At 58.9% G+C, this 27673-nt stretch overlaps 2 protein-coding genes across 5 annotated transcripts in view; both read right to left on the reverse strand.

The window, feature by feature from the left end:
• Positions 1–4350: 4350 nt before the first annotated feature.
• On the reverse strand, positions 4351–5859 carry HSPB1 (heat shock protein family B (small) member 1). The gene is made up of 3 exons (XM_058711987.1): positions 5365–5859; positions 4778–4841; positions 4351–4671 (listed from the first exon to the last, which is right to left on the reverse strand). The coding sequence occupies exons 1-3, from the start codon at positions 5726–5728 to the stop codon at positions 4482–4484; spliced, it is 618 nt and encodes a 205-aa protein (XP_058567970.1). The 5' UTR covers positions 5729–5859; the 3' UTR covers positions 4351–4481.
• Positions 5860–11976: 6117 nt separating this feature from the next.
• SRRM3 (serine/arginine repetitive matrix 3) overlaps positions 11977–27673 on the reverse strand; it is a 57053-nt gene continuing 41356 nt past the window's right edge. Inside the window, exons 1-7 of one of the 4 annotated variants that reach the window (XM_058711985.1) lie at positions 27417–27521; positions 26886–27063; positions 16534–16901; positions 15458–15682; positions 15205–15342; positions 14773–14852; positions 11977–13514 (exon numbers count right to left, since the gene is read on the reverse strand). In XM_058711985.1, coding sequence (XP_058567968.1) covers positions 12774–13514; positions 14773–14852; positions 15205–15342; positions 15458–15682; positions 16534–16901; positions 26886–27043 — 1710 coding nt within the window. In that variant the 5' untranslated portion in view covers positions 27044–27063; positions 27417–27521 and the 3' untranslated portion in view covers positions 11977–12773. Of the gene's footprint in view, positions 13515–14772; positions 14853–15204; positions 15343–15457; positions 15683–16533; positions 18003–26885; positions 27064–27416; positions 27522–27673 lie in introns of those variants that run through there. The other 3 variants (XM_058711986.1, XM_058711983.1, XM_058711984.1) reach the window with 3 other exon arrangements.

Consider the following 27673-nt stretch of genomic DNA (forward strand, 5'->3'; position numbering starts at 1 on the left):
TGTCCCTTCTTCACCAAGCCTGGGATTCCTGGCATTTTTCACGCTGCCAGCTCTCCCAGCACAAGGAATGGTTGGCAGAACTGTCTCGTGAGAAGCCCATGAGAACATGGCTCATCCTTGGGATACAGAGTGAGATGCACGCAGTGAAATCCAAAGTCATCTGGCCAGGTGGAAGAAGGGAGGACCCAGAGCCCTTAGCTAAGAGGGTTGTGCTGGGGATGGAGATATTTCCTGCTCATGTGTGGGTCTCCCCCCGTGCAACCCTGTGCTCCTCAGGACTGGCACACAGGGGCATTGTCTGGTGGACAGACAGTATATATTTTGGGGTGGGGGGCCACTTTCCTGGAAGGGCAGCATGGGAGGGGGAGTGGGGCTTAGCCCCCATTTCACTGGGTCTGAGCTGCCAGGCCCAGTGCCAGATTCTGGCTAAGACCAGCCTAGGCTTGCCCTCACCTATGCAGCTTCCTCCCTGCTTTGGTCCTGAGCTGGCAGCTCACTGCTGCTGTGCAAGTCTGGGCCAGAGGCCAAGCCCTGAGCTCCGGAGCTGTCTCAGATTCCCAGGTCCCACCAATTGCATGGGGTGGTGGGGCAGGGTAGGGAGGTGTAGGGGAGTCCAAGGTAAAGTGAGCCAATAGGACCCTGACCAGCCTGAGCCCTGCCCTGTCTTAGGCTCTGCCAGGAGACTTTGGGTGGCTGCCAAAAGACCAGGGGGTCCGGGGTCTCTATCAACCATGGGCCAGGCTCCGGTCCTGCCTTCTCCTTTCTCTGCCTGGTTGCCCCTTCCCCATCACACAGGTGCTCTGACCATGCCCTTTGGACCCAGCACTAGGGTCCTCTGCAGCCATTCTTCGGGCTTTTGCTTCCCACCCCAACCTCTCCATGGAGAAGTCTGTGCCTGGCAAACCCTGCCTGAGTCGGTTTTGTAGCAAGGAAGATGATGCTATCTGGAAACAATTCATTCCCCAGCAGCAGAGGTCTGGGGGTCTGCCTGGACTTACGGAGACTGAGATCAGCAACCTGGGCAGGAAGCCACAAGAGTCAAGGGCTCAGAGCCTCAGCGGATCCCTTTCTTCCCTGCCCCCCACATCCCCACACTGCGGTCTGTTACCCCACACCACGGAGCCTGCTGCTGCCACATCCTGACATCTGTCCTCCTTTCCCTCTCCCCCTGGCGGGACCCATGCCCACTACACCTCAGCAGCACACTGTCCCCTGCCTTTTGACTGGTTCCTGCCAACCACTCTCCTCTAAGATCTGGACCCTTTTTCCTAAAGCAGGAATGCTTAGGGAACGCCTGGGTGGCTCAGTCTGTTAAGCGTCTGACTCTCGATCTCGGCTCTGATCATGATCTCAGTTTGTGAGATCGAACCCCATGTCCGCCTCTGTGCTGACAGCACGGAGCCCGCTTGGGATTCTCTCTCTCTCTCTCCTTCTGCCCCCACCCCACTCTCTCTCTCTCTCTCTCAAAAGAAATAAAATAAACTTAAAAAAAAAATAAATAAAGCAGGATGTTTAAACCTCTCCACTGTGGTCGCCTACACTTAGCGTGGCCTTCAGGGCCCTCTGAGATGGGCCCCACTCACCTCCCTCACTTGCCCTCTTGCTCTCCTTCCTCCAGCCTGACCTGCCAGTTTGCCAGCCCTGGCCTATGTGATTCCCCCTTGCCTATCCAAGGGTCACTTCTGGAAATCCCTTTTTCCTACTCCACTAAGACCCCACAGGATGTCCTCCCCCCCCCCACCCCACCCCATCTCTAATGGTATAATACTGCTTGTCACTGAGAGGTTTCCTCCATTTGGTCCCTTGAGCAGAGACTCAGACTGACTGGCTGGGTCCTATGCCCAGAGGCAGGGCCAACAGGGATGCAGATTTCACAACTGGGAGGGAGAGAGAAAAGGAGAGACCCAGGGATTGGCCTGGAACTGAGGATGGCTTGTGCACTCCACAGATCCTAGGGAGGCTGGAGCTGGTGAGAGGTGGCCACGGGGACTTGAGGTCCTCATCAGCCTGGAGCACAGAGCATTGCCTCTCAGGTACCCTTCTGCTGAGCAGTGGGGCCCTATTGCTAGCATTCATTGAATCAAGGCCAATGTCTGGAGTCTGCAGACCTGAAGGACATCCGAGGCTTTTAGAGAGGGCCCGACTGAAAATCAGGGAAAGGTCTGGAGAAGCTTGGAAATGCTCCTGGACCACAGCGGGTGTCCCAGTGCCCAGTGCCAGCCTGTCCCGGTGGAAACCCGCAGACATGAGCCAGCCAGTCTACCCAGGGGTGCTGGCCCAGACCCCATATCTGAGTGGTGGTGCTCTGGGCATAGGGCCAGCCCAGCCTCGGACTCCCCTCTTGTCTCTGCCCCATGGTGGCCCAGGCAGGCTACAGTTTTCCTTGTCTTCTACTTCGTTTCCTCTGGAAACTGGGGCCTGTTTCCTTTGCAGGAACTGAATCCCTTCCCACCCACCTACCCTGTGCCCAGCTGTGTCCTAAGTGATGGCCTGAACCCTCAAGACCTCAAAGCTGCTGCCCTTGGACTCACTCCTGTGGTAGGCACTGACAGTCCCCTGAGCGCTGACCTCTACCTGCCCCAGGCCATGGCCTTGGACACTAGGATCCCTCAGCCCCCTCGAGCAGCCCTGGCCCCTAGGCTCACTGCATCCCCCTTCTGCTGTGGCCCCACCGAGCCTCTTTCGGTTGTACTTCAAGCTTGAAGCGTGGGACACTTCGATATGCCCTCCTCCTCTCCAGCCTTCCTGTCTGAGCTAATCTGCCCTCCCCTGCCTCAGGGCCACACTGATGTCCCTACCCCCCCCACCCCCACCCCTCCAGGACTAGCCATGTGGACCCGGGCAAGTCCGTTCACTTCTTTGAGGCTCGAGGCGCCCAGGTGGAAGGCAGGACCAGCCACACCTCTTGACGCGGGGATTGACGAGAGGATTACCTCGTCAAAGCTTGGCACCAGCTTTCCCACACTTCCAGTTCGCTGGCGGCCTTGCTCCCACTCTGACAAGACGTGAGGAGGCAGCCACACCCCTGGAGGCCAGGGCCATCCTGCTGCCAGGCAGAAGGGAGCTGGCAAGCAGAGTGAGGGCGAGCCCCGGACGGGCTGATTCAGTTGGGACCACAGGAATGTGGACACGTCCAGGAGACACCTGAGATGCGGCATGCGTGTTGTCAGGGGGGAGGATGGCAGATTGAGGAGATAGGAGCTCAAGAAATGAACAGTGGTAGGGCTGGGTAGATGGGGCAGTGCCCTGGCCAACAGGCCCAGACCTGTGCTGCCAGCCGGGCCGGCACAATCCTCGTTCCATGTGTTTATTTATTTCCCTTGTTGGCCGCCCTCCAGGTCCAGCGAGGCCTTCAAAGCCGGGGACCCGCTTTGGCCTCCTGCCTGCTCCAGATTGTGGTATCCCAACAGGGAGCCCCGCACCAAGCAGTGGCAATTAAGGAGCTGCGCAGTGTTGAGGGTAACGCACTCGTGTGTATGTGTGCACGTGGCTGCTCTCACAGACCCCGGGCAAGTCGGGCTGTGGGCTCAGGATGTCACAGTGTCTTGCCGCAGCTTCAGGCTCCGTGACCTTGTAGGTGGAGATGGTGTGGGATCTCTCAAGTTCTCAGAGACTTCACCCTGGGCTCCCAAACCCCCATCTGCTCTGTTCCTCTCCCAGATCCCTCCGAACCCTTCTCGGGCCAGGTGAGATGAGAGGATGGTGGGTAGGACGAGGGCCAAGGAGAGGACCCAGGTAGGTGTGACTCTTCCTACCTGGCTGGGCTCGTCAAGGCAGGCCCTTCCTGGAGTGCACGTCTTCCCTGTCAGGGTCTTTGCCTCTTTTCCATCAAAGCCTGGGCCGCACTGCACTCACCGTCTGCAGAGTGCCCTTGACCTGAGAGCCCAGGCCTGCTTCCTGCATGCGTGGGCACTGGGGGATGGAAACTTCGACAAGGTCAACCTCCTCTCAGAAAGTCACCTGGAGTGCTACACCTCCCATACCTTCTACAAGGTCCTGCCCCTCCCGGGGAGAATAGTGAAGTCTCACTGAAGTCAGCAAGGGACTCCGAGCTCCCAAGAAGCTCCCCTCCCCTGGCCCTGCTCTGTCCCTCTGCACCTGACTGCAGCCTCTGAGTCCCTGACTGCCCAAGCCTGGACCTGGTTTCCCCCACCACAGCTAGTTACAATCATTTCTTCTCTCTTCGTGGACTCAGGGCCTAGCATGGGGCTCGGCACACAGGAGACCCTGGGCAAAAGTGATCAGTGTGTCAGCCAGCAAACGGCACGGAACCCCAGGCCATTAGAGAGGGCCCAACTGAAAATCAGGGAAAGGCCTGGAGAAGCTTGGATCTGAGGCAGAGGCAGAGGCTGGCAGTTGCTTCAAACTTTATTTGAGAAAAACAGAAGGTTAACGTATCAAAAGAGCATACAGGTTGGTGGGTGGGGATGGTCAGTGATGGCTACTGAGGCAGGGGGCAGTGGACAGCAGGGCTAAGGCCTTTACTTGGCTGCAGGCTGCTCCGACTTCCCAGCTTCTGGGCCCCCAAGCTGGGCACGTGCCTCGAAGGTGACAGGAATAGTGATTTCTGCCGACTGTGTGGCTGGCTTGGGCATGGGGGCCTCCACGGTGAGCGTGCCCTCAGGGGACAGGGAGGAGGAGACCAGAGTGGGGTCCACACCAGGGGGCAGCCTAGACAGACAGAGGAGGAAGACAAGAGTTACACCCCCATGCCTCACTGCCCCCTCCGCCCCGCACCCCTCTTCCCACCCCCCCTCAATCTGGGGCCAAGACTCACGTGTATTTGCGAGTGAAGCACCGGGAGATGTAGCCGTGCTCATCCTGACGCTCTTCGTGTTTGCCTAGGGGGGGAAGGAGGGGGGGAGAGAAGGAGGTCAGAAGCTGCGGGGAGGGGCCCGCCCAAATCCACACATGCCCCAGTGAGTGGCCAGACTAAGCCCGAGGCCCCTCAGAAGCTTCTGGAAAGTTGGGTTCAAAGTAGGGCGGGGCTGGGCGCGGCGCCAAGGAAGCGCACACGCCCCCTCTGCGGACCCGGGCTTAGGGCAAGCAGCAGGGCCAGAGCCAGTCAGTCCCCTCTTCCCCGGGCCTGCGGGTGGCCCCGCGGAGATCTGGTCATTTGGGGGCGGGGCTGGAGGTCTCCTCCGGAAGGGGCCATTTCTTCCCTCAAATAGAGCACTTTTCGGGCCAGAAGGGCCCTGAGGAAGCACACGCAGTCCCCTTTCCAGAGCCGGAGCCGGAGCCTGGGGGCAGGGTGAGTCCCAAGTCTTCCGGGTCCCTTGGTGGAGTTTCCCTGCCCAGTTCCCCCGCGCCCACGGCTCAACCTCCCACCCCGCCCGCTTGGTCCCCGCAGGGCCGGGGGCTCACCGGTGATCTCCACCACGCCGTCCTTGGTCTTGACCGTCAGCTCCTCGGGGGCGAAGTGGTTGACGTCCAGGGACACGCGCCAGCGGTCGGCCGTCTGCCGGATCTCCGAGACGCCGCTGCTGAGCTGCCGGCTGAGCGCGCGGCTGTAGGCGGGCGCGGCCACCGCGGCGGGGCCCTCGACCGCGGGCAGCGGGCGCACGTAGCCCGGCCAGCCGCTGTGGCCGAACCACTGCGCCCACTCCTCGGGCAGCCGGGGCAGCCCGAAGGCCTGGTCGAAGAGGCGGCTGTGGGCCGGGTACCAGTCGCGGAAAGGGTCCCAGCTGGGGCTCCGCAGGAGCGAGAAGGGCACTCGGCGCTCGGTCATGTTGGCTCTGCTCCGCGCGTCTGGCTGAGGCTTGGAGAGAGAAGTGCGGAGCGGCGGCCCCGCGGCGCTTTTATGCGTCTCCAGCCGGGTATTTTTAGCAGGCGGTGTTTCAGGTCTCTATTAAAGGCAATGACGGGCTGGGGGCAGCCCCTCCCCCTGCATTCCTCCCCTGCACTCGGGGCGGGGGCGGGCCGAGGAAGGCCCTGCCCACATCTGGAACCTTCTGTTGTTTGACAAAACAAATGACTGGAGCACCGGTGCTGGTGCAGTGCCCGCTGCCGGACACTCGCGGGCCTGGACGGTAAAGCGCTGGGTGGCGCGGCTGGTGGTCAGTCCTATGCCTTTGCCCTGGAGGACAAAGCCCAGAGAGGCTGGGCTACTTGTCCCAGGCCACGGGTATCTAGAAGTGGCAGAGCCGGGATTTGAACCACAAGGTGTCTATGAAGTAATGTCTTTAAAAGCAGCGTGGTGTCGTCGATGAGAGTGTGGGCTCTGGAGCCAGGCTGTCTGACTTCACATCCTGGGTCTGCCACTAACTGGGTGGATGTGCCCAAGTCAGACTCTGTGCCTCAGTTTCCCTATCTGGAAAATGGAGATGGTGATGATGATGATGATGATGATGATGATAAAAATGCTTACATCGTTGGGTTGATGTGAGAATTCAGCAACTTAAAGCAAGTAGAGATTTTAGGCCAGGGCCAGGGCCTGGTACCTGCTCATTGTTCATTGTTGTTATTTTATCTATCTGCAGTTAAAGGGGGGAAGAGGAAGGAGAGTGTGTTATGTATCTCTGTTGCAGAGGCAGTGACCCAGGTCGGAAACCCAGTGCTGACAGGGGGTCAGGAGGAAAGTTGTTGCAAATCCCCCCATATATCTTATTTTTCCTCGAGGAGCCCTGGACCGGGAACTTGAAAGGCAGTAACTTTGAATTTAGCCTGGGCTTTGCTGTTGACTTACTGTGATTTGGGGCAAGTCCCCTCCTTTCTCCAGACCTCAGTTTCCTTTTTTGTAGATTATTATCTCAAAGTCCCTTTTGTTTATGATTCCCCCAGGACCAAGGGAGGGAGAGCGCTAGGCGGTACATTTCTCTCAAACTTGCTTGGAGCCTGAGGCCTGCCCTTGGGCCCCTACCTCCTGTCTGACCACCTGTGAGATCCAGGCCCCCACCTCCCACCTCTGGGAGAGGGTGCTGCACCTAGGCTCCTGCCATAATCCTGACATTCCCTGTCTCCTGCTTTCATAGGCATGACCCCCCTCCATTCTTTCTCCTGATTTATACCCTATTATCCCTCCTTTTTATTTTTTTAATGTTTGTTTATTTTGAGAGAGGGAGAGAGAATAAGCAGGGGAGGGGCAGAGAGAGAATCCCAAGCAGGCTCCATGCTGTCAGTGCAGAGCCCGACTTGGGGCTCAAACCCACAAACCATGACACCATGACCTGAGCTGAGATCAAGAGTCAGATGCTTAACTGACTCAGCCACCCAGGTGCCCCTATCCCTCCTTTTTAGATGAGGAAACTGGAGTTCAAAGAGATATAGTGACTGGCGTACTGTCTCCTGTGAGACGCTAGCACAGTGAGCCTCTTGCCTCTCTAGTGCCCTAGCTCTTACCCTTGTGAGGCTCCCGCTTTGGAGTCCTCCACTTCTGCTCTTTAGGAGGCCCACTCTGCTTAATGCCCCTTTCCCAGGGCTGTGCTGGGGCTGAACCCCAACCAGTTTTACAGGGAGCCCTGTAGATACCTGAGAAACTAGAAGCCAGACTCCAGCCACTTGCTTTAATGAGCTCAGGGTAGCAACAAATCTCATGCCTTCTCTGTGTCTGTTTCCTCTTCAGGAGAGAGCTCCTGGATGCTTTTCTTTCTTTCTTTCTTTCTTTCTTTCTTTCTTTCTTTCTTTCTTTCTTTCTTTCTTTCTTTCTTTCTTTCTTTCTTTCTTTCCTCCTTCCTTCCTTCCTTCCTTCCTTTCCTTCTTTCTTTTCCTTCTTTCTTTTCTTTCTTTCTTTCTTTCTTTCTTTCTTTCTTTCTTTCTTTCCTCCTTCCTTCCTTCCTTTCCTTCTTTCTTTTCCTTCTTTCTTTTCTTTCTTTCTTTCTTTCTTTCTTTCTTTCCTTCTTCCTTCCTTCCTTCCTTCCTTCCTTTCCTTCTTTCTTTTCTTTCTTTCTTTCTTTCTTTCTTTCTTTCTTTCTTTCTTTCTTTCCTCCTTCCTTCCTTCCTTCCTTCCTTCCTTCCTTCCTTCCTTTCCTTCTTTCTTTTTTTTTTTTTTTCTTTCTTTCTTTCTTTCTTCCTTCCTTCCTTCCTTCCTTCCTTCCTTCCTTCCTTCCTTCCTTTCTTTCTTTCTTTCTTTCTTTCTTTCTTTCTTTCTTTCTTTCTTTCTTTCTTTCTCTTTTCCATCTCCTCCCCATCTAGGAAGAGCAGGGGCCAGGGCATGAGTCTGAGGTTGTTCTGGTCACCTCTGAGCTCCTGGGACTTTTGTGGGCCAAGGGTGCAAGGTAGATGGAACCCCTGTTTCTGTTCCACCTCCCTTGCTGGGTCGTGTCATGGGCCCAGTGGGTCTCCTTTGGGAGCTACTGGCTGCCCCCCACCCCCACCCCCGGCCCACAAGGGTTTCAGCTTTAGCGAGCCCCAGGCCTTCACTCCCTGGCATTCCCAGGCCCACCCATCCCAAGCTCTGTAAAGTGGAGGTGAGGTCAGGAGCCAGGGAGGGCCCTTGTCCGCCCCTGCTTGCCCACCTTGGCCCAGACTGGAGCCCAGGAGCCCCACCCTACAGGGAGCTGTCAGATGTGGTCATGGATGCTTTCAAGTGTGGTCCTGCCCGGCCCAGCCACGTTCTGGGTGGGGGCTGCTGGGCTGCCTCCCTGCCAACACTTTGTAGACAGAAGCTCCCTTCGTAGCTCCCTGCATCTTGCCCGAAGCCAGGGTGGGGAGGGTCCATTCCTGTTGCCCCAGCCAGGGAAGTTGTGTAAGCCAGGGCCCAACAGTTCCTAGCACCCTGCCCATGGTGGGTGGGGGAGGGCAGGACTGAGAGTTCATATCAATCTTCAGCGGGTCAGTTCTTGAGGGACCCTGCCAATCACAAGGGAAGGGACGTGGGTGGCTCTGGGTGGTGGTAAGGGGGTGGGGTGGGGGACAAACTGGGTTTTGGAGTCAGACAAGGCTGGGCTTGAATCTGGGTGCTGCTGTTCACTGGCCTGGTGACCTCTCTGAGCCCGCCGACCCCATCTGCAAAACGTCGGCAATAATAAGGCACCCGTGTTGCCGGGCGGTGGTGAATCTCAAATGTAGTAATGTATGGGAAGTGCCTGGCGCTCAGTAAGTGCTCATTGTTTTTCAGGAAAGAGGTCCTTTCATTTTGGATACTGAGATTTAGGCTAATGTGAATTACCCAGTTGTATGCATTCTAGAGCAGGTCCAAGTATCTTATCAAAGTCTCGTTTCTGAGATGAGAAAACGGGGTTAGAACTGCCCCAAGGTCACAAAGCTGGCAAGGGGGCGGGAGGGGGTGGTGGGGGAGTGGATTGGAACTCAAGCCTCCTGACTGAGGGGAGAGACTTTCCGAGCTGTCCAGGGAGGGCTGTGGTCTGTGAGCTTGTGGGTGCAGGGGGAGGTGTGCAGCCAAGGGGGAGGGAAGGTCGGGCCAGCCTCTCTGGAGTCCCTTGCCGCCCTGACCAGGCCCCCTTTCGGGAGGTCACACCGTTATTCCCTGGGCACAGGGCAAGGGAAGCAAAGGCTGAATGTCAGCCCCTACTTGTCTACCTGCCCAAATATTCTTTGACAATCTTCTACTGTATCATTCTGGGCACTGAGCCGCCAGGGCTAGGCTTTCTGGGATTAAGAGGACAACTCCACCCCCAGAGATTTCCCAGTAGCCACAAGGGGAGTCGGGGGGGGAGGTTGGCACTGCAGGGTCTAGGACTCCTTGATCAGAGGGGCCCCTCCCCTCATCCTTAGCCCCGAAGTCTGCGGTACTCTGTAGCAACCCAAGACCAGCCTCGGAGCCTCCTTGCCTGGCACTGAGCCCAAGGCCTTGGCCACACTAGCCACACCTTTGACAGGCCTTTGCCAACTGTGGCTGAGCCAGCCGCTCCCTCCCTGGCTCAGCCTTAGAGAAAGCTCGAGAGTCTTCAGGCAGCTGCCCGAGCTCCCTGGAGAGGCCTGACAGCTGATGGGTTGTACCAGTCGCTGGGCTTACTGGGAATTAAAAATATGGGCAGCAGTAATTAGAGCACATGGGGGTGGGGGGCACTGGATCTTTCTGGAAGCATCTAGATACTGCCCCTCTGGGAGTATCTCTCCAACCTGCCCGCCCCCTAGGCTTCTGGCTAACCTTGGGTGTCACCTCACCCCACCGCCACTGAAAGGGGGCCAAGGAGGAGCCATGTGGGGAGGGCTGGGGATCCATCCCCTGGCCCCTCCCGCCCTGCTGTCTAGCAGAAAGAATCTGTCTAGTCTGGGAGTCTGGGGACCTGCAGTGTCTCTGGCTCTGTGACCTTGGCCAGCAGCCGGCTCCCGTGACTCATTTTCTTCATCTGTACAATGAGACCATTGGACTGGATGTTCTCGAAGGCTCCTTCCAGCGTGGTGAATCAACAGTTTCTCCTCCACTCGCCCTCACTCCCCTAGCCCCTCCGCACTGGCCGCTGTGCCATCTAATACTGCTGGAAGGGGTGTGTGTGTGGTGAGTGGAGGGAGGCAGAGAGGGAGGACCTGGCATCCCCTGTGGTGTCTGTGGAGGTGGGAGCCCCTACAGCCAGAGCGCCTTCATGTCTTGGGTGTCCTTGAGTGGAAGAGAGGGGCCTGGTGAAGGAAGGGCAGGTGTCTTGTGATCGGGCCTGTTTGCTGAACACGCCCTCAGCCGAGAGGCCGGTGCGAGTCCAAGGGGCTTTCAAGAGCATCTCAGAGAGGCAGGGGATGGGAGACACTATCTGGGACACCCAAACTGGGCGTGTACTCTTGTGACTTGCTACCCTGGGTCTGGGACTGCGGGAAACCAATTAAGAAGAGAAAACACCACCAGAACGCAACACAGGAAGCCCTGCCCAGCCTGACTCCCAGCTACCGTATTGGGAGCACAAGGTTAGAGGGGTCCCCGAGGCCCCCATCTGCAGAGAGATCAGGAGAGGACCTACAACACCCCAAAGGCCCACATCCTGGGGAGGTTCCCCCCGCCCCATCCCCTCCACCCCTTGCTACCAGGTGCAGAATTGGAGTTTTCTATTTTCCTGCTTGCCTTCCTGGAGGTATTTTTTTTCTCTTTTCCTAAGCTGTAGAGCAGAGTTTAGGCTGAACCCTCAGTCTGTGGGTGGGCAGGGGCTTTGTCCTCTCCCCCTCCTTCCCCGGGGATTGGACGCTGTTTCCCCACGTAGCCGGGGTGGGTGCTGAGGACAGAAGCTTGGGGTTTCCAGGCTGACCTAGACCATCCCCCAGGGCTCCCTCTCCATTCAGGCCAGTTTTGTGCCACTATTGGCCAGCCACCAACAGGCAATTTTCCTGTTCTCTCTGTCGCCCTCTAGTGTCTATCTGCCACCACCGCACCTTGCCTTTGGTTCATGCCCTCCCCCAAGGTTTCTGGAACCGCTCGCTGCCTGGCTCCCTGATTCACTTGTTTACTCAGTTGACAGACATCTCAAAGGTGCTTATTTGGGAGATGCAGAGGCCAAGAAGGCATGGCCTGGCTCCAGAAACTCATAGATTTAGGGAAAGATAGGCATGCCCACAGATAAGCTGAACAAGAGCTTAGGGACCTTAAGGCACGTACAGACCCCAAAGAGCTGGAGGGACCCAGAGGTGAGAGTGGGCATTGCAGCTGGAGATCGGGAAGGCTCCTCGGAGTAGGAGGCAGCTGAGCTAGGTCCTGAACCAGGAGCTCACCTGAACGTTTGGAGGTGGAGAGGGCGTGCGTGGAGGGCCGGAGGAGGTGGGTCAGCTGGATGGGGTGTATTGGAGTCAAGGACAATGATGGGAGGGGAAGCTAGGTGGGGTGTGGGGCTTGAGGGAGGTGGGGGTGTTCAAAGCCCACGGGGTCTCCAGGCTGAAAGGAAAGTCTTCTTGGGTCCCCATTTTCCTCCCCACTGAGCTGCACGCTCCGCTCCAGCACTAAGGCAGGGAGATGGACACCCTGGGTTCTGGTTCCTTCCTGCCAGATCTCCTCTCTGGGGTGGAGTCCGCGACCCTCTCCTTTCTTGGAGGGAAGGACCCCAGGACCTTATGCCCTCCCCACACTCCCCAGGTGCCCAAATCCACAGAGACCTAGTCTCACCACCTGCCATCCGGGCACCGAGTGTTTATTAGAGTCCAATTTTTATCCGCACCGCGGAGAAAGAGGGAGGGGAAAATAGAGAGGGGGGAACCCGGACCAGACCCCAGACCCCTCCCCCCTGTGGGAGCCCAGGGCAGATGCCCTGTTGGGCCAAGGAAGACTTTGTGAGATCCCTGAGGGCCCCAGGAGGAGTGGGCTGGGAGCAGCAGAAGAGGGCTGGGGGTGGGGGGGTGCCACTCGAGGTCCCAGGCCGAGGCCCTTCATCTAGATCTTACCCTTTGCTGTAGCACCCCTCTCTGGGTAGCCTCCACTGACTACCTCCCCACCAAATCCCGAGAAGGAAGAGCTCCCTCGGGCAGGCCCCGAAGTGCCTGTTATCCTATACCTGCGACCCTGTGCTGCCATCTGGCCCATGTCCCAGACACAGGGCACACTGGGACACCAGGGCTTGCTCGGTCATTGGACTGCGTTGCCTTCTCCCACTCCTCACAGGCTCTCTTCCATCTACCTCTTCTCTCTTCACCTTCTGACCTGAACCCCTTTTGATGTCAGGCTCCGATGCGGCATAATCTATACTTCCCACCTCTTGTCATGCAGAAGGCCTGGCTGCTGCTACGGCCTTGGCCCGGGGCATGGGGTGAGGGCCGAAGGGGAGAGCCTGGCCTGGAAGGGAGAGGTGGGACCAAGAGTAAGCTCCCTGGCTCCTCAGGCTGGGGCTTAGGGGCCCACCTAGTCTGGGTCCTCCTGGGCCAGGGGAGGGGTCGGGGGAGGCTGTGGGGCCAGCCTCCAGCCATCAGCCAGGATCCTGCAGCCAGCTCAGAAGGAAGCCGCTCCCCAGCTTGGATGGTGATGCACCAAGGGTTAGGTCGTTCTTCCTTCTGTCTAACTTAGATCCTGCCTGCCATCCCACCTCCTCGTCTGCGCGTTGATAGAAAGGAGCCAAGGGCCCTGTGGAGTGGGTGCGGGAGGCTTCCAGGTCTGGCACCTTCCGAGGTGTCCCTGGGTCCACCGAGCTGTCCCCAGCCTGGTGAGCTGGCATCAAGCAGGAAGGGGGACAGGGCGATCCCTGTGTTCGCAACGGCTCTTTGTTCCCTGGACACGGTGGGCAGGCAGGAGGTGGGGGTGGGGACCCTCTAGAAGCAGCAGAACCCAGCTCCTCCTTGTCTGCAGGGCGCCCACACTCAAGGTCTTCCCTGGCCCGGGGACCCCCTTGTAGCAGTGGGGTGCAGGCCCCCTCACGGGTCCTGGGGCCTGACCCCTCGCCTCTCCCTATGCCAGGAGGCACCAAGCTGGGTCTGTCCGGGCTCAGAAGCCCCCACTCTCTGAGCTGCTCCGGCTGTGGTAGCTGGGACTGGGGGTCCGGGAGGGGCTGCGCGTGCGGCTGCGGGTCCCGCGGCTGCGGCTGCTGTAGCTTCCGTGGCTGTGACCGGGACTGGGGCTGCGGCTGGGGCTCCGGCTTGAGTAGTCGCTGCTCAGGCAGCTGGAGGAGGACGAGGGGCTGGGCCGGTAGTAGGGGATGGGACGCTTTCGGGCACTGCCAGGAGGGAAAAGCTGATTACAGGCCATTCGGGTCCCTGAGCTCTGCCCCAGGCTCTAGCTTGGCCCGTCACTCAGACCAGGGCTTCCCCAGCAGTGGCCAGGGCTTTCCTGCCTCAGTTTCCCCTGAGCTCTGGCCTTGGAGTGCCCTCTACCCCAAAAGGATCAGGCAGTCAGTGGTCACTTGCCAATTTCATGTTGGACCTTTTGTTTTTTGCTCACTTGTCTTTAGGGAAAGGGGACCCAGTCTCTGCTTGACCCGAGTAGGCGCTCAACAATTTGTTGAATAAATGAAACTTTTAAATATAGACAACTCGCATCAGCCAAGCTAAGTAGTGGTTTCTGTGCATGGGAACGGTTGTGGATATAGCCCAGCCCTGCTTCTCTCTTCCTCACAGAATTGAAGGATTTGGTTTTTCAGGTCACTTCAAGGGAACAAGGAGGAGACCCCCCGGCCATCGCTGCCCATGCCCATGGCCCAGCCCAGTCCCGCCGGCCCCTTCTCCTCACTCAGCTACCTCCCGCCGGCCCGGAGTTAGTTTGAAGCCAGGAAGCTGTGACCCAGAGAAAAGAAAGGAGAGTGGTTAAGGGGGCAACAGTGCCCCATGGCGTGGGGTTAATTCTGAGGAAGAAAACAGGTGTACGTTAGTGGAAGGAGGAGGAGGCAGCCCGGGAGAGGGGCCGAGGTGGGTGCCAGGTGGAAGGTGCAGGGCTCCAGCTGTCTTAGGACCCTCTGCGTATGGCGATCTGGATCACCAAGGACTTGGAAGGGCTGGTTAGAGAATCGGTCCATGTTAGAGCTGAAAAGATGCTCAGGGAGCCCTGCTTATTGTTCAGACATGAGAACTGAGCCCCAGAGAGGCACACTGATCTCCCAAGGTTGCCCAGCAAAGTCTCAGAGCTGGGTTCAGAATTTTGCCTGTAGCCCTCTACCCCATGTCAGGGGTCTAGGGCTAGCAGAGTGATTTCCACGAACACAGACCATAATCTCACCCGGAGGCCCAGGCCCACGCCCACCGGTCTGGGCCAAAGAAGCTTTCTGATGGGGCTTCTGTCACATCAGCCACACCCTCTGCACAGCCCCATAGGACTGAGAGGGGCAGTGGAAGGGATGGGACCTCCCACAGCTGCCCCAGAGGGTAGGCCGCTGGTGCCCCCTCCTCCAAATTCCCCAGGGGGCTGGGAGGTGAGCAGTGAGGTTAGTGAGAAAAGGAGAGGCAGACAGATGACAGCTGAACAGAGCCAGATCAGCTCACATGGGCATCTCCCCTGCAGCCTGTGGGGAGGGGGTCCCCTCGGCCCCCAGGCCGGCCACAGGCCACTCGGCAGGCTGGACCTTGAGATGAAGGAGAAAAGGAGACATCATTGCCAGGAGATGGATGTGGGGAGGAAGGAGAGAGGGAGGGGCTCCAGGAGGGATGGCTGGAATCTTCCGGAGCTGAACTCCATGCCTGCTGCTGCCTACCCAGACCCGAGCGCACAGCCCCCTCCCCTCCGTGGGCCTTCAGACCCCTGCCTCTGAGTCCCACCTCCCCAGCACCTCCAGTTCTGGCCCCTCTCCTCCTCCAGGGGCCTCTTCCTTCCCCCCCCCCCGCCCCGCCCCCACCAGAACGACACCTCTCCTCCCGCACCGGGTTCAGTCCGTTCCCCTGGAGGTCCCCAGCGGGCCGGCCGGGGCCCCTCCGTACCTGGTGATGCGCCGCGGCTCCATGAAGCTGGGCGAGTCCCGGCGCCGCTTGCGGATGGGCGAGTAGCTGCGGGAGCGGCGCCGGGCGCGGGCGGCCTCGGCCTCGGCGTGCCTTGCGCGGCCTTCGCCGTCCTTGTCCCTGCGGGCCCGGCCGAGGTGAGCGACGCGGCCCGGCCAGCCCGCCCAGGCCCGGCCCCGGCCCCGGCCCCGCCGCCACCCCAGCGCCCGGCGGGGACCCCCGGGCCCGCACTTACCGGCCCAGGGTTTTCTTGGGCGACGGCGAGCGGCTGGGGCTGCGGGTCCTCTTCTCCGCGGAGCGCGAGCGGGACTTGGAGGGCGAGCGGCTGGAGCTCCACGAGCGCGGGTGGGGGCCCGGGCTGCGCGACGAGCTCTTCCCCTCCGGGCCGCCGTGCCTGCCGTGCGCGCCCGGGGACGGGGAGGTGCTGGCCGGCCGAGCGCGCGGGGGCCGCTCCTTGGTCCTGGAGGAGAGGCACGGCGACAGGGGCTTAGCTAGAGAGAAAGTGGGCTGGGGGTGGGGGGGGGGTGTTGAAGAGGGTGCGGGTGACAGGGAGGGGGCTCAGCTAGGGACAAAGTGGGCTCAGGGGAGGGAAAGGGATTCAGTAGGGGAGTAGTTCTATGCAGGAGAGAAGGGTTAGTGAGCGGGAAGAGGTGATGCGTGAGTTGGTGGCGCGGGGGAAGGTTTCCTGAGCAGGGAAAGGGCTGGGATAGGGGCGTGGGGAGTGAAATCAATGTGGAAGAGTGTGTTCCCTGGTGTGGAGGGAGAGTGATCGGTGGGGGCGGGCAAGTGAGGGAGGAGAGAGAGCTCCCTGATGGGAGGAGAATCCTGGGTGTGGGGCGGGGCGGGTGGGGGGGTACTCTGTTGGGTAGGAGAGTGATCAGTGTGGGGAAGGGAGGGCTCCGTGTGTGAGGAGAGAGCGATCAGTGAGGGGGGACCTCAGTGAGTGGGGAAGGAGAATGGGAGGCAGTTTGCAGAGAGGGAGAATTGCAGAGTGGAAGGGAGTTTGCACCGTGGGTGGGGGGAGTGATCACAGAAGGGGGAGCTTAATGAGGAGGGAGAGCGGTCAGTGTGGGGAGAACAGTCCGTGGGTGGGGGGTAAGGGGTCTTTGGGAGCAGGGAGAGTGGTCAGAGGGGCGGGGGGGGGCTGTTCCGAGGGGTGGGGGAGAGGGGTCGGTGGAGAGGGGAAGCTGTCTGTGGGGAGGGAGGGGCGAGAGCGCGGGAAGGGTGTTCCGCGGGGATGGACGGGACCGCTGGGGGCAGGTGTTCCGCGGGGGCGGGGCAGCGCTCGGGGCGGGGAGGGGGGCCGCTCACCGTTTCCCGTGCGCGCCGTGGCCTCGCTCGGAGCCGGGCTCGGGCCCGGGGCCGGGGGCGCCGCCGCCGCCGCCGCCGCCGGAGTCGCTGCTGGAGCGGGCCCTGCTGAGCGAGCGCGACGAACCCCGGGGCGGCGCGGGCCGGGCGCGCCGGCGGCCCCTGCGGCGGGGCGCGGACGCCGAGGACCGGGAGCGCCGCCGCCGCCGTCGCCGCCGCCGCCGCCTGGCCGTCCCGCCCGCCGCGCGGCCTCCTCTGCCCTGCGACGACGGAGCCGAGCGCGGGCTCGGGCTCTCCTTGCCCCGCGTGGGCGGCGTGGCTGCGCCGGCCTCCGCCTGGTCGCGGGCCCTGGGCGAGGGCGAGCTGGGCTTCTGACGGGGAGAGAGGCAGAGAGGGCACGGAGGGGGGTGGAGGGGACGGGGGCGCAGACAGAGACGGGGCGGAAGAGATGCCCGCAGAGACAGAGGAAACCGAGGAGGTCGAGAGAGTCCAGAGCAGAGAGAGAGGCGGAGGCGGAGGAGAAGGAGCAGGAGAAGTTAGAGAAGCAGAGAGAAGAGGCGGGGGGGAGAGAGAGCAGAGGAGAGACAGAGAGAGGACAGGCCAAGAGAAGGAGCGAGGTCGAGGGTGAGAGAGCGGGCGGGTGGGGGGGGGGGGGGGGAGAGAAGGAGAGGGGGCTTTCACCGGGCCCAGGCCGGGGGCTGCCAGTCCCGGAGCATCGCACACACGGTTCCCCGCGCCTGCCCTGCCTCTGCCTCTCCTGAGTGTCCACCTTCTGGCCTCAACAGTGCAGCTCATGCAAGGTTCTCGGCATGCAAAACACAAGAGGGACGGAGCGGTGGGGGGAGGGGGGCTGAAACGGAGGGGGCTCCAGGACGGGCACGGGGGCTGGCATTGCCCCCCGATGGGACGGACGATCCCGGCAGAGAGTAGAGAGAGGGCGGGCACCGGGAGGCCGGGCCGGGGCCAGCCCCCCAGGCCAGGCCCCCCCCAGCGCGTGGGGGGGTGGGTGAGGGGATGGAAGGGGCACACGGCACACAGATGGGGGTGGGGGCGGGGCGGGACAACTGAACTCAAAACTGAACCGAAGAAAGGGAGGAAAAACAGAAATAAAAAAACAAAATCCACAAATGTCATTAGATACCAAAATCAAAAACAATGTCTGAACTCCTGGGGAACTGACATTTTTTCTGTTAACATTTTTCTTTCTTGTTTTCCGGCCCTGCAGAGACCTGTGGAACTGTCAGTAACACCCGACTGTCTTTCTGTTTCTCTCTTTTCTTTTCCTTTCCTTTTTTTTTTTTTTTTTAAGTTCTGATTTTTTTTTTTTAAGTCCCTCTTGGTTAACGTCCACTTACCAATAAAGTGGCACTTCCTCCTTTAGTAGGTAAGGTGTGTAAGAGAAGGGAAAAGTGTGGTAGCGTAAGTTCATCATTAGATTCACAAAAATGCAAGAGAGATAGAGAGAGAGAGAAAAAAAAAACGCAACCACCCCATTCTAGGCCGAGAGGAGGCCACACCGCCTCTGGAGGAAGGACTGGCCGCGCCCGGCTCCTCGGGCCTGAGCAGGCACCTCTTGGGTGACTGCTGGATAGAGATGTCCAATGTTCTTCCAAAAGTGCAGTTAGGACACAAGGGTTGGGGTACAGAAAACCAGAAAGGGAGCCTGGTACCATCAAAAGGGCCCTAGCTGGCAACCAGGGGTCTGAGAGCCTGCCTCTGCCTCACTGAGTGACCCTGGCTAAGTCACTTCCCCACTCTGGGCCTCAGTTTCCCCACCCCCAAAACGAGAGGGTTGGGCTCTGCTTCCTGATGTCCCTACCAGAGCAAATACTCCAGGATTCTCTGTGTACCCCTGACCACCCTCTCCATCCTCCTCCCCTCACAGAACAGACCCCTCTTCTTGTCCTCGGGTTTCCAGCTTTCTGTCTATCTGGTAACAGTTGGTTCCACTTGTCTACCCCACCCCCAACCACCAGCACCAACTTGACTTCAAAGCACCTCCAGGGCAGAAATTTCGGTTGGATTCAGCTCCGTAACCTCAGTTTTTATCGCAGAACTTGGCATTTAGTAGGGCCTCAATGCCGTTGCTGAAGAAGGAATCATTACAAGGGTCGGGGCCAAAGAGGGGCAGGGTCTGGGCCAAGCTTTTTTGGCAGGCTCCTGGGATGGGAGAACAAAACCAGCTACCTACCACCCCTCAGGGCACCTTGCTGCCAGAGACTGAAAGGAGCGTGGTTTCCTTGGCATGGCCTATGCTTCCTGCAGGAGGCGGGGTGGTGCCCAGGCCCTTCCGTGCAAGCCTGGATCCAGCCAGGGCTTGGAGGCAGAGCCAAGAAGTCGGTCCCATGGGAGGAAAGGCACAGCCAGCTCTGATTGGTGGCTGAAGCAGCCAATGAACACTAGCCATAGCAAGTGAGAGCAGCTGTCCAGAGTCAAATGGGCCATAAAGGCCTCCTGGGAGAGCCTGGTGTCTCCCTTTGGGGCTCAGGCAGGCATAGGTGGGCAGGGTGGATATCTGAGCACCCCAGCTCTCCTGATGACCGGCTCACCTCTCATCCTGGGCTAGGAGCCATGGCCCCTCTGAAATGGCAGCTCCAAAGTCAAGAGACATTACCAGGAGACACTTGGCTCTCCTAACACATATCCCCTGCACCCCAGCAGGTGGCCAGCACCTACAGCTCCCAAGCCCCCAGAGGAAGCAAATGAGAACAATCTCCAGAATCTTCACATTTCCAAGTTCTTTCCTATCTCCTGGGTTGTCTGAGAGTGGAAAGTGAACAGATCCCAGTCAGGGGAGTGGGGGCCCTGGTGGCCAAGGCATAGTACCCAAACCCAGGAAACGCTGGACCCCGCCCTAAAGAAGCCTTTGCTTGCTATTCTGATGCGGGGGGGCGGGGGTGCAGCCAGGCAAGCGGGCAGAATAGTAAACATGGGGGTCAAGACCTGGCTGTGAACCCTGGCTCCAGCTTAGACTCTGGATCTGAGCCAGCTTCTCTACTCCAGGAGACAGACCAGCAGTGGGGGAAGGAGACTGAAGGCTCCAATGTTCCTTCCCACAGACACTGCGGGGCGGGGGGGTCCTCTCTACTTCCCACTGTTGGGCTGGGCGTGTGGTGGGACTGTTAGGAGCAAAAAGGCTCTGGGTTGGGTGGATGCCCACCTGCATCACGTTGCTGCCCACAACCACTGAGGCCCAAACCTCTGTGCCAGACCCCCTGTGCTTATCTGGAAGCTTCCTGCCTGGCGTGCCTTGAAGTCAAGTCCTTCTCCCTCTCCCCTCCTCCAAGCCAAATGCCATAGCTTAAGATGATGGTAAGTGGAAAAGTGGCACACCTGGAATCAGCCCTGATATGAGTTTGCTGTGATCTAACTCTGGGGGCCTCAGTTTCCCCATCGATAAAGTGGGGATAACTGGGGTCTTTGCTGGGGGAGGCGCCTGTATAGGAGTCGAAAGGTTCTTTTCAGAGCACAAGTGACTCACAGTCCCCTCATGGATGAACGGGGTCAGAGCAGCACAGGAAGGTCTGGACATGGCCACGTGCCCGGATGGCAGAGGACGGGAGGAAGGCGCTGCTGGGCAGGGCGGCAGACAGCACCTTCCCTGGGGGAAGACTCCTTGGGCCAATCTCACATTCTTATCCACCCATACCTCCCTGGAGAAAGGGTCGCCATGGTCCCGCCAGAGTGAGAGCCCCCTCCTCAGCTTGGCCGGGTCTCATTTTTCTCAGGAACTGAGGGAGAAATCAGTCCAGACACCATGGGATTTCATAGCTAGACGGGACTGTTGTGGCCAGGGACCTCCAAACATCTCCTCCAGAAGCCTGCTCTTTGTGACTCCTGTTCCCTCTTCCCCTTCCCTGCCCTCACCACCCCCTCACAGCCTGGCTAATGCCTATGGGCCCTGTGCTCAATCAAGACCACCTCCTCCAGGAAGCCTCCCCTGACCCTCACCCTGAAACAGGTGCATTCCTCTGTGATCCCACAGACCCTTGGGCCTTCTCTCAGTATGGACTGTGCAGGGCTGTGAGGCCTACTGTGGTGAGCAGAGTTCCCCACCTGTTGGCTCGGCTTTTCCCCTCTAATTGTTCTGAGTGACCTTTGTCAGTGCCCCAGCCTGATAGGTGGGGGCCGCAAACCAGTTCCCTCAAACCCAGGCACGGACACCTAGCACAGGACCTGGCACCGAGGAGGGCTCAGCGGATGCTGGCTGAGTGTGTGTGTGAGTGAATGAGTCAGTGAACACAGAGGACCTCGCCTGTCTCTGAGCCCGGCTTCCAGGCTTCCAGGAGCCCCTCTGCTCTCTGATACCTTCTCTTTAGCTTACATAAGAAATGTTTGGAGGGAAAAGGCAATGGAAAAGAGTAAGGCAAAAGATGATGTGCCAGCCCCATCCCGGGATTCTTAAGGACGAGAACAGTGAGCATCTGAGATGCTCCACCCCCTCTCCCCCAGGGCTCAGCTAACTACCCCCTCTAGCTCAGCATCTGGCGATCCCGTTTCTGGGTCCCTGGTCACATCAGGTCCTCTACTCCTCCCATCAGGCTGGGACAGTCTCCCCGTGGGACCCAGAGTGATTTCTCTCTCCCTGAACAACTTCCTGTCTGCCCTCCCAACACCACTCACAGCCAAGCAATATTCTGAGTGGGTGAGCTCCTCACAACCTGCCCCTGGGGTCAACATAGGGGAGGGGGGGGGGGCGAGGAGGGTGAAGAGCCGGACTTTCTCTTTCCAGAGCTGAGGACGGAGGTCCACTGATGCCTCACAAGGGCTGGGATGTCAAACTTCTGCAGCTACTCCCAGGTGAGACAGGAAACAGTTTAAAGAGCTGGGGTGGGCGGTGGGGTCCGAGGACCTGCCCCCAACGTGGCTGGATTGGGCACTGGCCTGGGAGTCGCAAGTCTCAGGACCTAAGCTCGGTTCCGCTCCAACATCTTGGGGAACCCTGGCTCTCACTGACTGTCCTTTCCGAATCATTCTGCACATTCAACTCAAATTCAGAAGATGGAACGATGCGGGGGGCAGAGGGAGACCCTGTCTGAGCTGAGTAGTGGTCCAGGCAGGGGGGAGGGTGAGCTGAGAGTCCCCTTCATCCCCCAAATTGCCCCACCGAAACTTTACTAAGTAGGCCCTCTGAGTCCAGTGCCAGCTCACTGGGCCCCTGAAGTTCAACGACCATTACACCCAAAAGATGGAGCTGTGAGGTTCAGCCCTGGTGCCAGCTGCTGCCCCAGAGTCTGTAGGTCCTGCCTGAAAGCTCCAGCTGCCACCAGGGCAGGACCCTTGGGAGCCCAGCAGGCCCTGGAGGGTGGGGCAGGGCTCTTTCCTCAGGTTTGGCCTCAGCCAGAACTTCTTCCAGGATCTGGAGGCCAAGAGGCCAGCACACGCTCCTCCACCACTGCTTAGTGCCAAAACGGGCCCCGGGGGCTGGCAGGGGTGAGGGGTGGGGGGCTTAGCAGCTACTCCAGACAACAGAAATCAAATTGGCTCAACCGCAGCATATACAGTTCAGGAGGAGAACACAAACTTGGAAATGCTAACCACACAGAAATGCATTCGGACAACAAAATGAGAAAGAGAGGGAGTGGGGGGGGACGGGGCTTGGAGGGGTGGGGGTGGAGGTGGGGTCGGAGAGGAAGAAGAAGGAGCAGGGAAGGTGGAAAGGAGGGGGGAAGTGAACCAGAAAAGTTGTCGGGGAAAGTCAAGAAAACCAAACGACAAACCAGGAAACACAGCTTTCGGACGTAGCTCATTTGGAGGAAAAAATGCAAGTTACAAATGAGGAGTCACTAAAGTAAAGAAAGAAAAGGGAAGGAGAGAAAACCAACCAGAGCGAGATCGAGAGAAAGAGAGAGAGAAAGAAAACCACATTCAAACCAAGCAGAGTGGCAGGGGGCTTATCTGGAGATGGGAGCGAGCGGGGCGCACAGCGGGGCCGGGATACCTACCTTCTCAGTGGTCAGGGACAGGAATGCAATAATAAAAAAGAAAAGAAGATCTCCGCATTGGGAATGCAGAAGGTGGGGGGGGAAGACGGTGACTCTAAGCTGTGCTCCCCCTTGGGAACTGGCACCTGCACGTGCAGCCAGGGTGGCTTTCGGTCTAGTCCCAGGGGTGGGAGGGGGCTCCTGCCCAGCCATTTTGGTTTGCTTTGTTTGTTTGTTTTTTTCTTTTTGGGTTTAAACCCGCAGGCTCCAATCGCCAAGCTTTCCTTAACTCTTTAAACAACAGAAAACCTCCAGAGGGCATGCAGGAAGCGGCGGCGGCGGATGGAAGCAGAACCAGAGGGTGGGCTCAGGAGGGGCTGGCAGCAGGGGGAGAGAGGCCCATGTGGGGGGAGAGATGGAGAGAGAGACAGAGAGAGAAACAAAGGCAGAAGGAAAACAGACAGGCAGGGCAATAGAGAGAGGCGGGCCCAGACAGAACAAAGAGAGAGAAGCTATTACAATGAGGCAGAGTGGACAGATGGGGTGAAGGGATCAGTGCATTTAAAAGGGAAGGCAACCACAGATTCAGTTTGGAGGCCTGATCCTGCCTCAGGTCAACTGCTTTCCCCCTCTGCTTAGGCGTCATTTTAGCAAAACCCACCCCTCCTGCCTTCTGGCTTCGGCCTGGGAGAAATGCCAAGATGCTGCTTCCTATTCTGACTGCCCCCCCCCCCCCCCAGCTGTGGTTACTGCTCTTTCCTGGGGGCAGGAGGGGGAGGCCGGGGTGGAGCAGGTGGGACACCTCTTCTCGGGTCACCCTAGGCTGCCTATTTCGTGATGAAATTTGAGCCAGAGGCGGAGGCCAGAGAGAGCCTGGGGGCCTGGCTCAGGAACCTTCTCCGTCACCCTCACCAAATGGAGAGGCTTCCCTTGACACTTCCAATGCCAGGGACAGGTGGAGCCAAGGCAGGGGGCCCGCCTTCTAAGTCCTTAAACACCTCACACCTTTTCTGGCACTGGGGCTCAGCATCTTACCTCTCCATCGCCAAATCACGTGACCATGAGCGGCCCCTTTCCCTCTCTGCCTCACTATTTCTGTCCCCATACGTGTGTGAACTGTGAGAGCTTAGGGTTTCCTGAGTCACTGAAGTGACAGTTTTATAGAGTTGGGTTTGCTTAATGCTGGGCCCATCTATTCCCTGGTCTCTGTGTGGGCGGGCCCCAGTGCCAGGGAATTGAGAGCTGGGAGTGTGCCGTGGACATCCGAAGGGGTCCCCAGGAGGAAGGCAGGAGCGGAGACAACCAGCACCCACCTCCAAGCCCTCCTCCCCTTACTCAGGGCTCCCAGAGTGTGCTTTTCCACTGGCCACTCTCTCCACTGGCTGGTGGTCTTGAGGTGAGGGGGCTGGAGTCTCCTTTTGGATCTACCTCTAAAAAGCTGTGTGACCTTGAGCCGGTCACTTGACCTCTCTGAGCTCCTGGCAGTAAATAGCAGAACCCAGAAATCCCTTTGGGGGTTTAATCCTGACCTGGGATGGGACAACAAGAGAGCCATGGCGGGAGCCAGCACCCAGCTGACCTTTGTCTCAAGATGAGGATTTTTGTCTTGCCTGGGAATGTCCGGCTCTGAAGCCCTCACCTGGGCTACAGGTGTGGACAGCTCCCTCCTCTAGGATCTGGAGCCTGGCACTGAAGGCCTTGTGCAGCCTGTCCCTGTCTCCCCCAGCTATCTTATACTAGAAGGAACTGGGGAGCCATAGGGTGCTCACTGCCCCTGGATGTTCCTCCGGTGACCTGGGAAATATCTCTCTTCCTCCCATCTCCCAGCTTCCCTCCAACGTTCCTTAGAGACAGGGACATGGAAGAACAGCGGGGGGGCCACTTCTGTTCATTTAAAAGCTGAGGCATTTCCAGCACATGCCCTGGGGTTGAGGAGTTGATTGGCTGCCGCTGCAGATTTCGCAGGGGCTGCTGGCGTGGGAGTCATTTTTTAAGAGTTGTCTTCCCTTTTAAATTCTGGTTACAAAGGGAAAAAGAATAAGTATAAAGACATATGTATATGGTCAATGTTCACTTGAGATTCAGGACCCATCTCTGCATTAGGAGGAGAGGCCCCCACAGTAACACGCACAAAAGCAAAATTCTAGAGCAACATAGAAGATAGAAAAAAAGAAAAAAACAACCAGAGAGATAGTTTGCATTTCTGTACATTACCAAAGGAAAAAAAAAAAAAAAAAAAGAAAAAAGAAAGAGAAAAAGAAAGAAAATACAAACAAAAACAAAACAGGAAAAAGTTACATAAACTTCCCCACCCTCTTCCCTTGCCAACTGAACAGGAAAATGGAATCACAATATTACCACGGTTCAAATGGGAGGCTAAAAAAACAAGCAAAAACATAGACGGGGTTAAAAATGGTGAGCTTTTCTTTTTTTCCGTTTGTTCTCTCTCTTTTTTTTTTTTTTTTTTAAGGTAGCGTCCAAGAATACCCCCGCCCCCCAGTACTTGTCCCCAAAGACATTTTTGGTGACTGGCAAAGTCTCCACACACACACCCCCCTCCCCGCCCCCATCTCACCTCCCTGGAAGGGTGCAGGTGAGAGGCCTGGATGTCCTGAGGTCCCAGATCTCGCAGGGCCCGAGGGAAGGGAGAGGATTTGGGGAACATGCTTTGTGAAAGGGGTAACAGAGTGCCGTCTCCCAGGAGGCTCCCGGAGCAATGTCAAAATGGAATCCCATTCTGGGAGGCAGTCAAGATTTGGGTGCGGCCGACAGGGCACCCTCCCCAAGGCTGGAGGCTACACCCTCTTCCCTGGTTGCTCTGTCCTGGGGTCTACTTCGTTGCTGTGGCCATTTTGTCTGTACCTGTCCAGGGCTCTTGGTGGCCTACTGCTCAGGGAGGGGAAGGGACCAGAAGTGGGATGGAGCCTCCTTTTGGCCCTGGCTTCGTTCTGTGCCTTTCCAGGAGGATGAGAAGCTCCCCTGAGAAGGTGTTTGGGGGCTCTGTGCCCATGGTGGTGGGGGGATGGGCACACTCTCTTCTGAGTTTGTCCACTGTCTCTGTCCTGGCTGCCTTCAGCTACCTTTGTGTGTCCTCTTCCACCCCCAGGACAGATCCAGGGACACTGGTGTGATCCTCCCTATGTGGCCCAGCCAGGCCCTTGGGAGCTCAGGCGCCTGGCACCCTGTCCAAGTGGGGCAGTCCTGAAACAGGTAACGTCCTTAAACAAAAATTAACCTTGACGCCAAGAGCCTTTTGTCTGCTGCCTTTGGCTTTCCTCACTAAGGCCTTGGCGGTAAGGGTGTTTGAGAAAATAAAGGGAGTGAAGGAAACAGCCAAAAATCAAAATGAAACTGACCAACACGGACATGTTTGCTGCTGAGACCGGAGGTCTGGGGAGGGGCAGCCCCCACCCTCCCTGCTGGGAGGCAGCCTTAGGGTCTGGGGTGGGGGCACCTGCAGGCCTGTCCACCCCAAGTCCCCCTGCCCACCCAATGCCCCTGCCAGTACTGCAGCCCCGTCTCCCTGAGATCAACGGATACAAGGGGATGTGGGGCTCCCCTGGGGCTTGGGAGAACCCCCCCCCCCCTTCCCAGCCCAGCCTAGCCCCTCCACCTGGGAAAGGCCGAGAAGCCTGTCTGTTCTGCCAGCCCCTGCCATCGCCACAGCTGCTTGTGGGTCTCAAGGAGTCCTGGCCCCTCTTGGAGGATGGGTGGGAACAGTTTTTGGGAGGTGTTGGTGTGGAGTCGCTGAGGGAGCAATGGGGACACTGGCAGGTGCTTTAGGAAGGTTGGAACGCGGGGAACAAGGGCGCCTGCAGGTTTGAGACATCTGTCCACACGTGGGCAGCCAGTCCCTGGGGGAAAGGACACACTCTCCTTGGAAAAGGGACTTTAGAAATGCAGCTCGGTGGCCGCATGGGGACAGAGAAAGGGGAGGGCTTCGAGGGAGAGGGAGGGGCCAGTGAGAGGGTCGAGGGAGGGAGGGCGCTTGGAGAGGGAGAGGGAGGCTCAGGGCCTAAGTGGTGCCCAGGGGAGACCCCGTCTCTGAATCCGGTTCCTGACTGCGACCCCTAGCATTGTCCATGCCCCTCCCACCCCAATATGCCTGGAGAGAGGGAGGCAGGAGACCCCGGATTCTCCTCAGCTCTCTACCCAACTGGCTGGGAGTCCCAGTGGTCAACCCCCTCTGGCCATCAGTTTGCCAAGCTCAAGGGTGGCCCAAGCCTGCAGGCCCCCCTCGCCCCGACACTAGGGCCAGGTGGGCGCAACAACTAAGCATTCCAGGCCGCTCCCGAGCCGAGCCGGGACGGGGAAGCGGCGCCTCCCTCCCCCATTTACACACTCACCGCGCCCCGCCCGGCGGTGACACCCCACCCAGCGCGGCGCAGCCCGCACGGCGCGGGAACCCTCCGCAAAGCGAAGCGTACGTACATCTGGCGGGCTGTGCGCCGAGCCGGGGCGGCCCCCGTGCGCTCCGCTCCGCTGTCTGTTGCCGCCGTTCTGCTGGGGCGACCCCCACCCGCTGCCGCCGGACGGGGAAGGCGACCGGCTCCCGCTGGACCGCTGGCTGCCCGTCTTCCGCCCGTCATCTCGGTGCTTGGGGCTCAGCCTGGGGGGTGGGGCGTGGGGAGGGGACGTGGCGGGCAGCCGGCGTGCGACCGCCCCCTCTGCGAGCGGAACCGCTGCCCCTTCCCCTGCCTCTCACTTGCATTTAGAGAGCAAGGCCCTGGCCCACCTATTGCCTCGACTTCCAAGAGCCGCGGCCGGAAGCTCTTCCTCGCCCATTTGCAGGGGGGTGGGCACCTGCACCCTCCTGGTAGACTTCCACCCACCAACTGCTCTTCTGCCCACCAGCCTCTTCCCTAGCCCTTGGGAGGGTTCGATCTGCAACTCCCCACCCCCCAGCAGAGCTGAACCGAGCTGAACGTCCCCTGGAGCGTTTCGAAGGGGCCCAGGACCTACCTGCTGGGTGATCTGGAATCGCTGTAGTGGGAGGAGAGGGAGGGGCTCTGGGAGCTGCCGCTGCTGTGGCGACGGGGCCTCCGACCTGGGGACTCCGCGTGTGGCCTGGGAGAGAAACCAGCCGGTACCTAAGTTCCGCCTGACTGCCCCACGGGGGACCCCGCCCCCTATAGTACCCTACAGAAATAGCCTCTCTAGTCCATGTGGGTCATTTGTGGGAATTAGGAGAAAGCACCCTCTTCTCTAGACAGCCCGGA

Source organism: Neofelis nebulosa, chromosome 18, assembly GCF_028018385.1.
Source record: "Neofelis nebulosa isolate mNeoNeb1 chromosome 18, mNeoNeb1.pri, whole genome shotgun sequence".
Classification (NCBI taxonomy): domain Eukaryota; kingdom Metazoa; phylum Chordata; class Mammalia; order Carnivora; family Felidae; genus Neofelis; species Neofelis nebulosa.

What these genes read in the sequence shown, in the direction of transcription:
- HSPB1 (XM_058711987.1), bottom strand. Translation starts at nt 5,728, where the DNA reads ATGACCGAGCGCCGAGTGCCCTTCTCGCTCCTGCGGAGCCCCAGCTGG. An exon ending in CGGCGTGGTGGAGATCACCG is followed by an intron (nt 4,842 to 5,364) that starts GTGAGCCCCCGG and finishes TTCCCCCCCTAG; the next exon opens with GCAAACACGAAGAGCGTCAG. An exon ending in TGCTTCACTCGCAAATACAC is followed by an intron (nt 4,672 to 4,777) that starts GTGAGTCTTGGC and finishes CTGTCTGTCTAG; the next exon opens with GCTGCCCCCTGGTGTGGACC.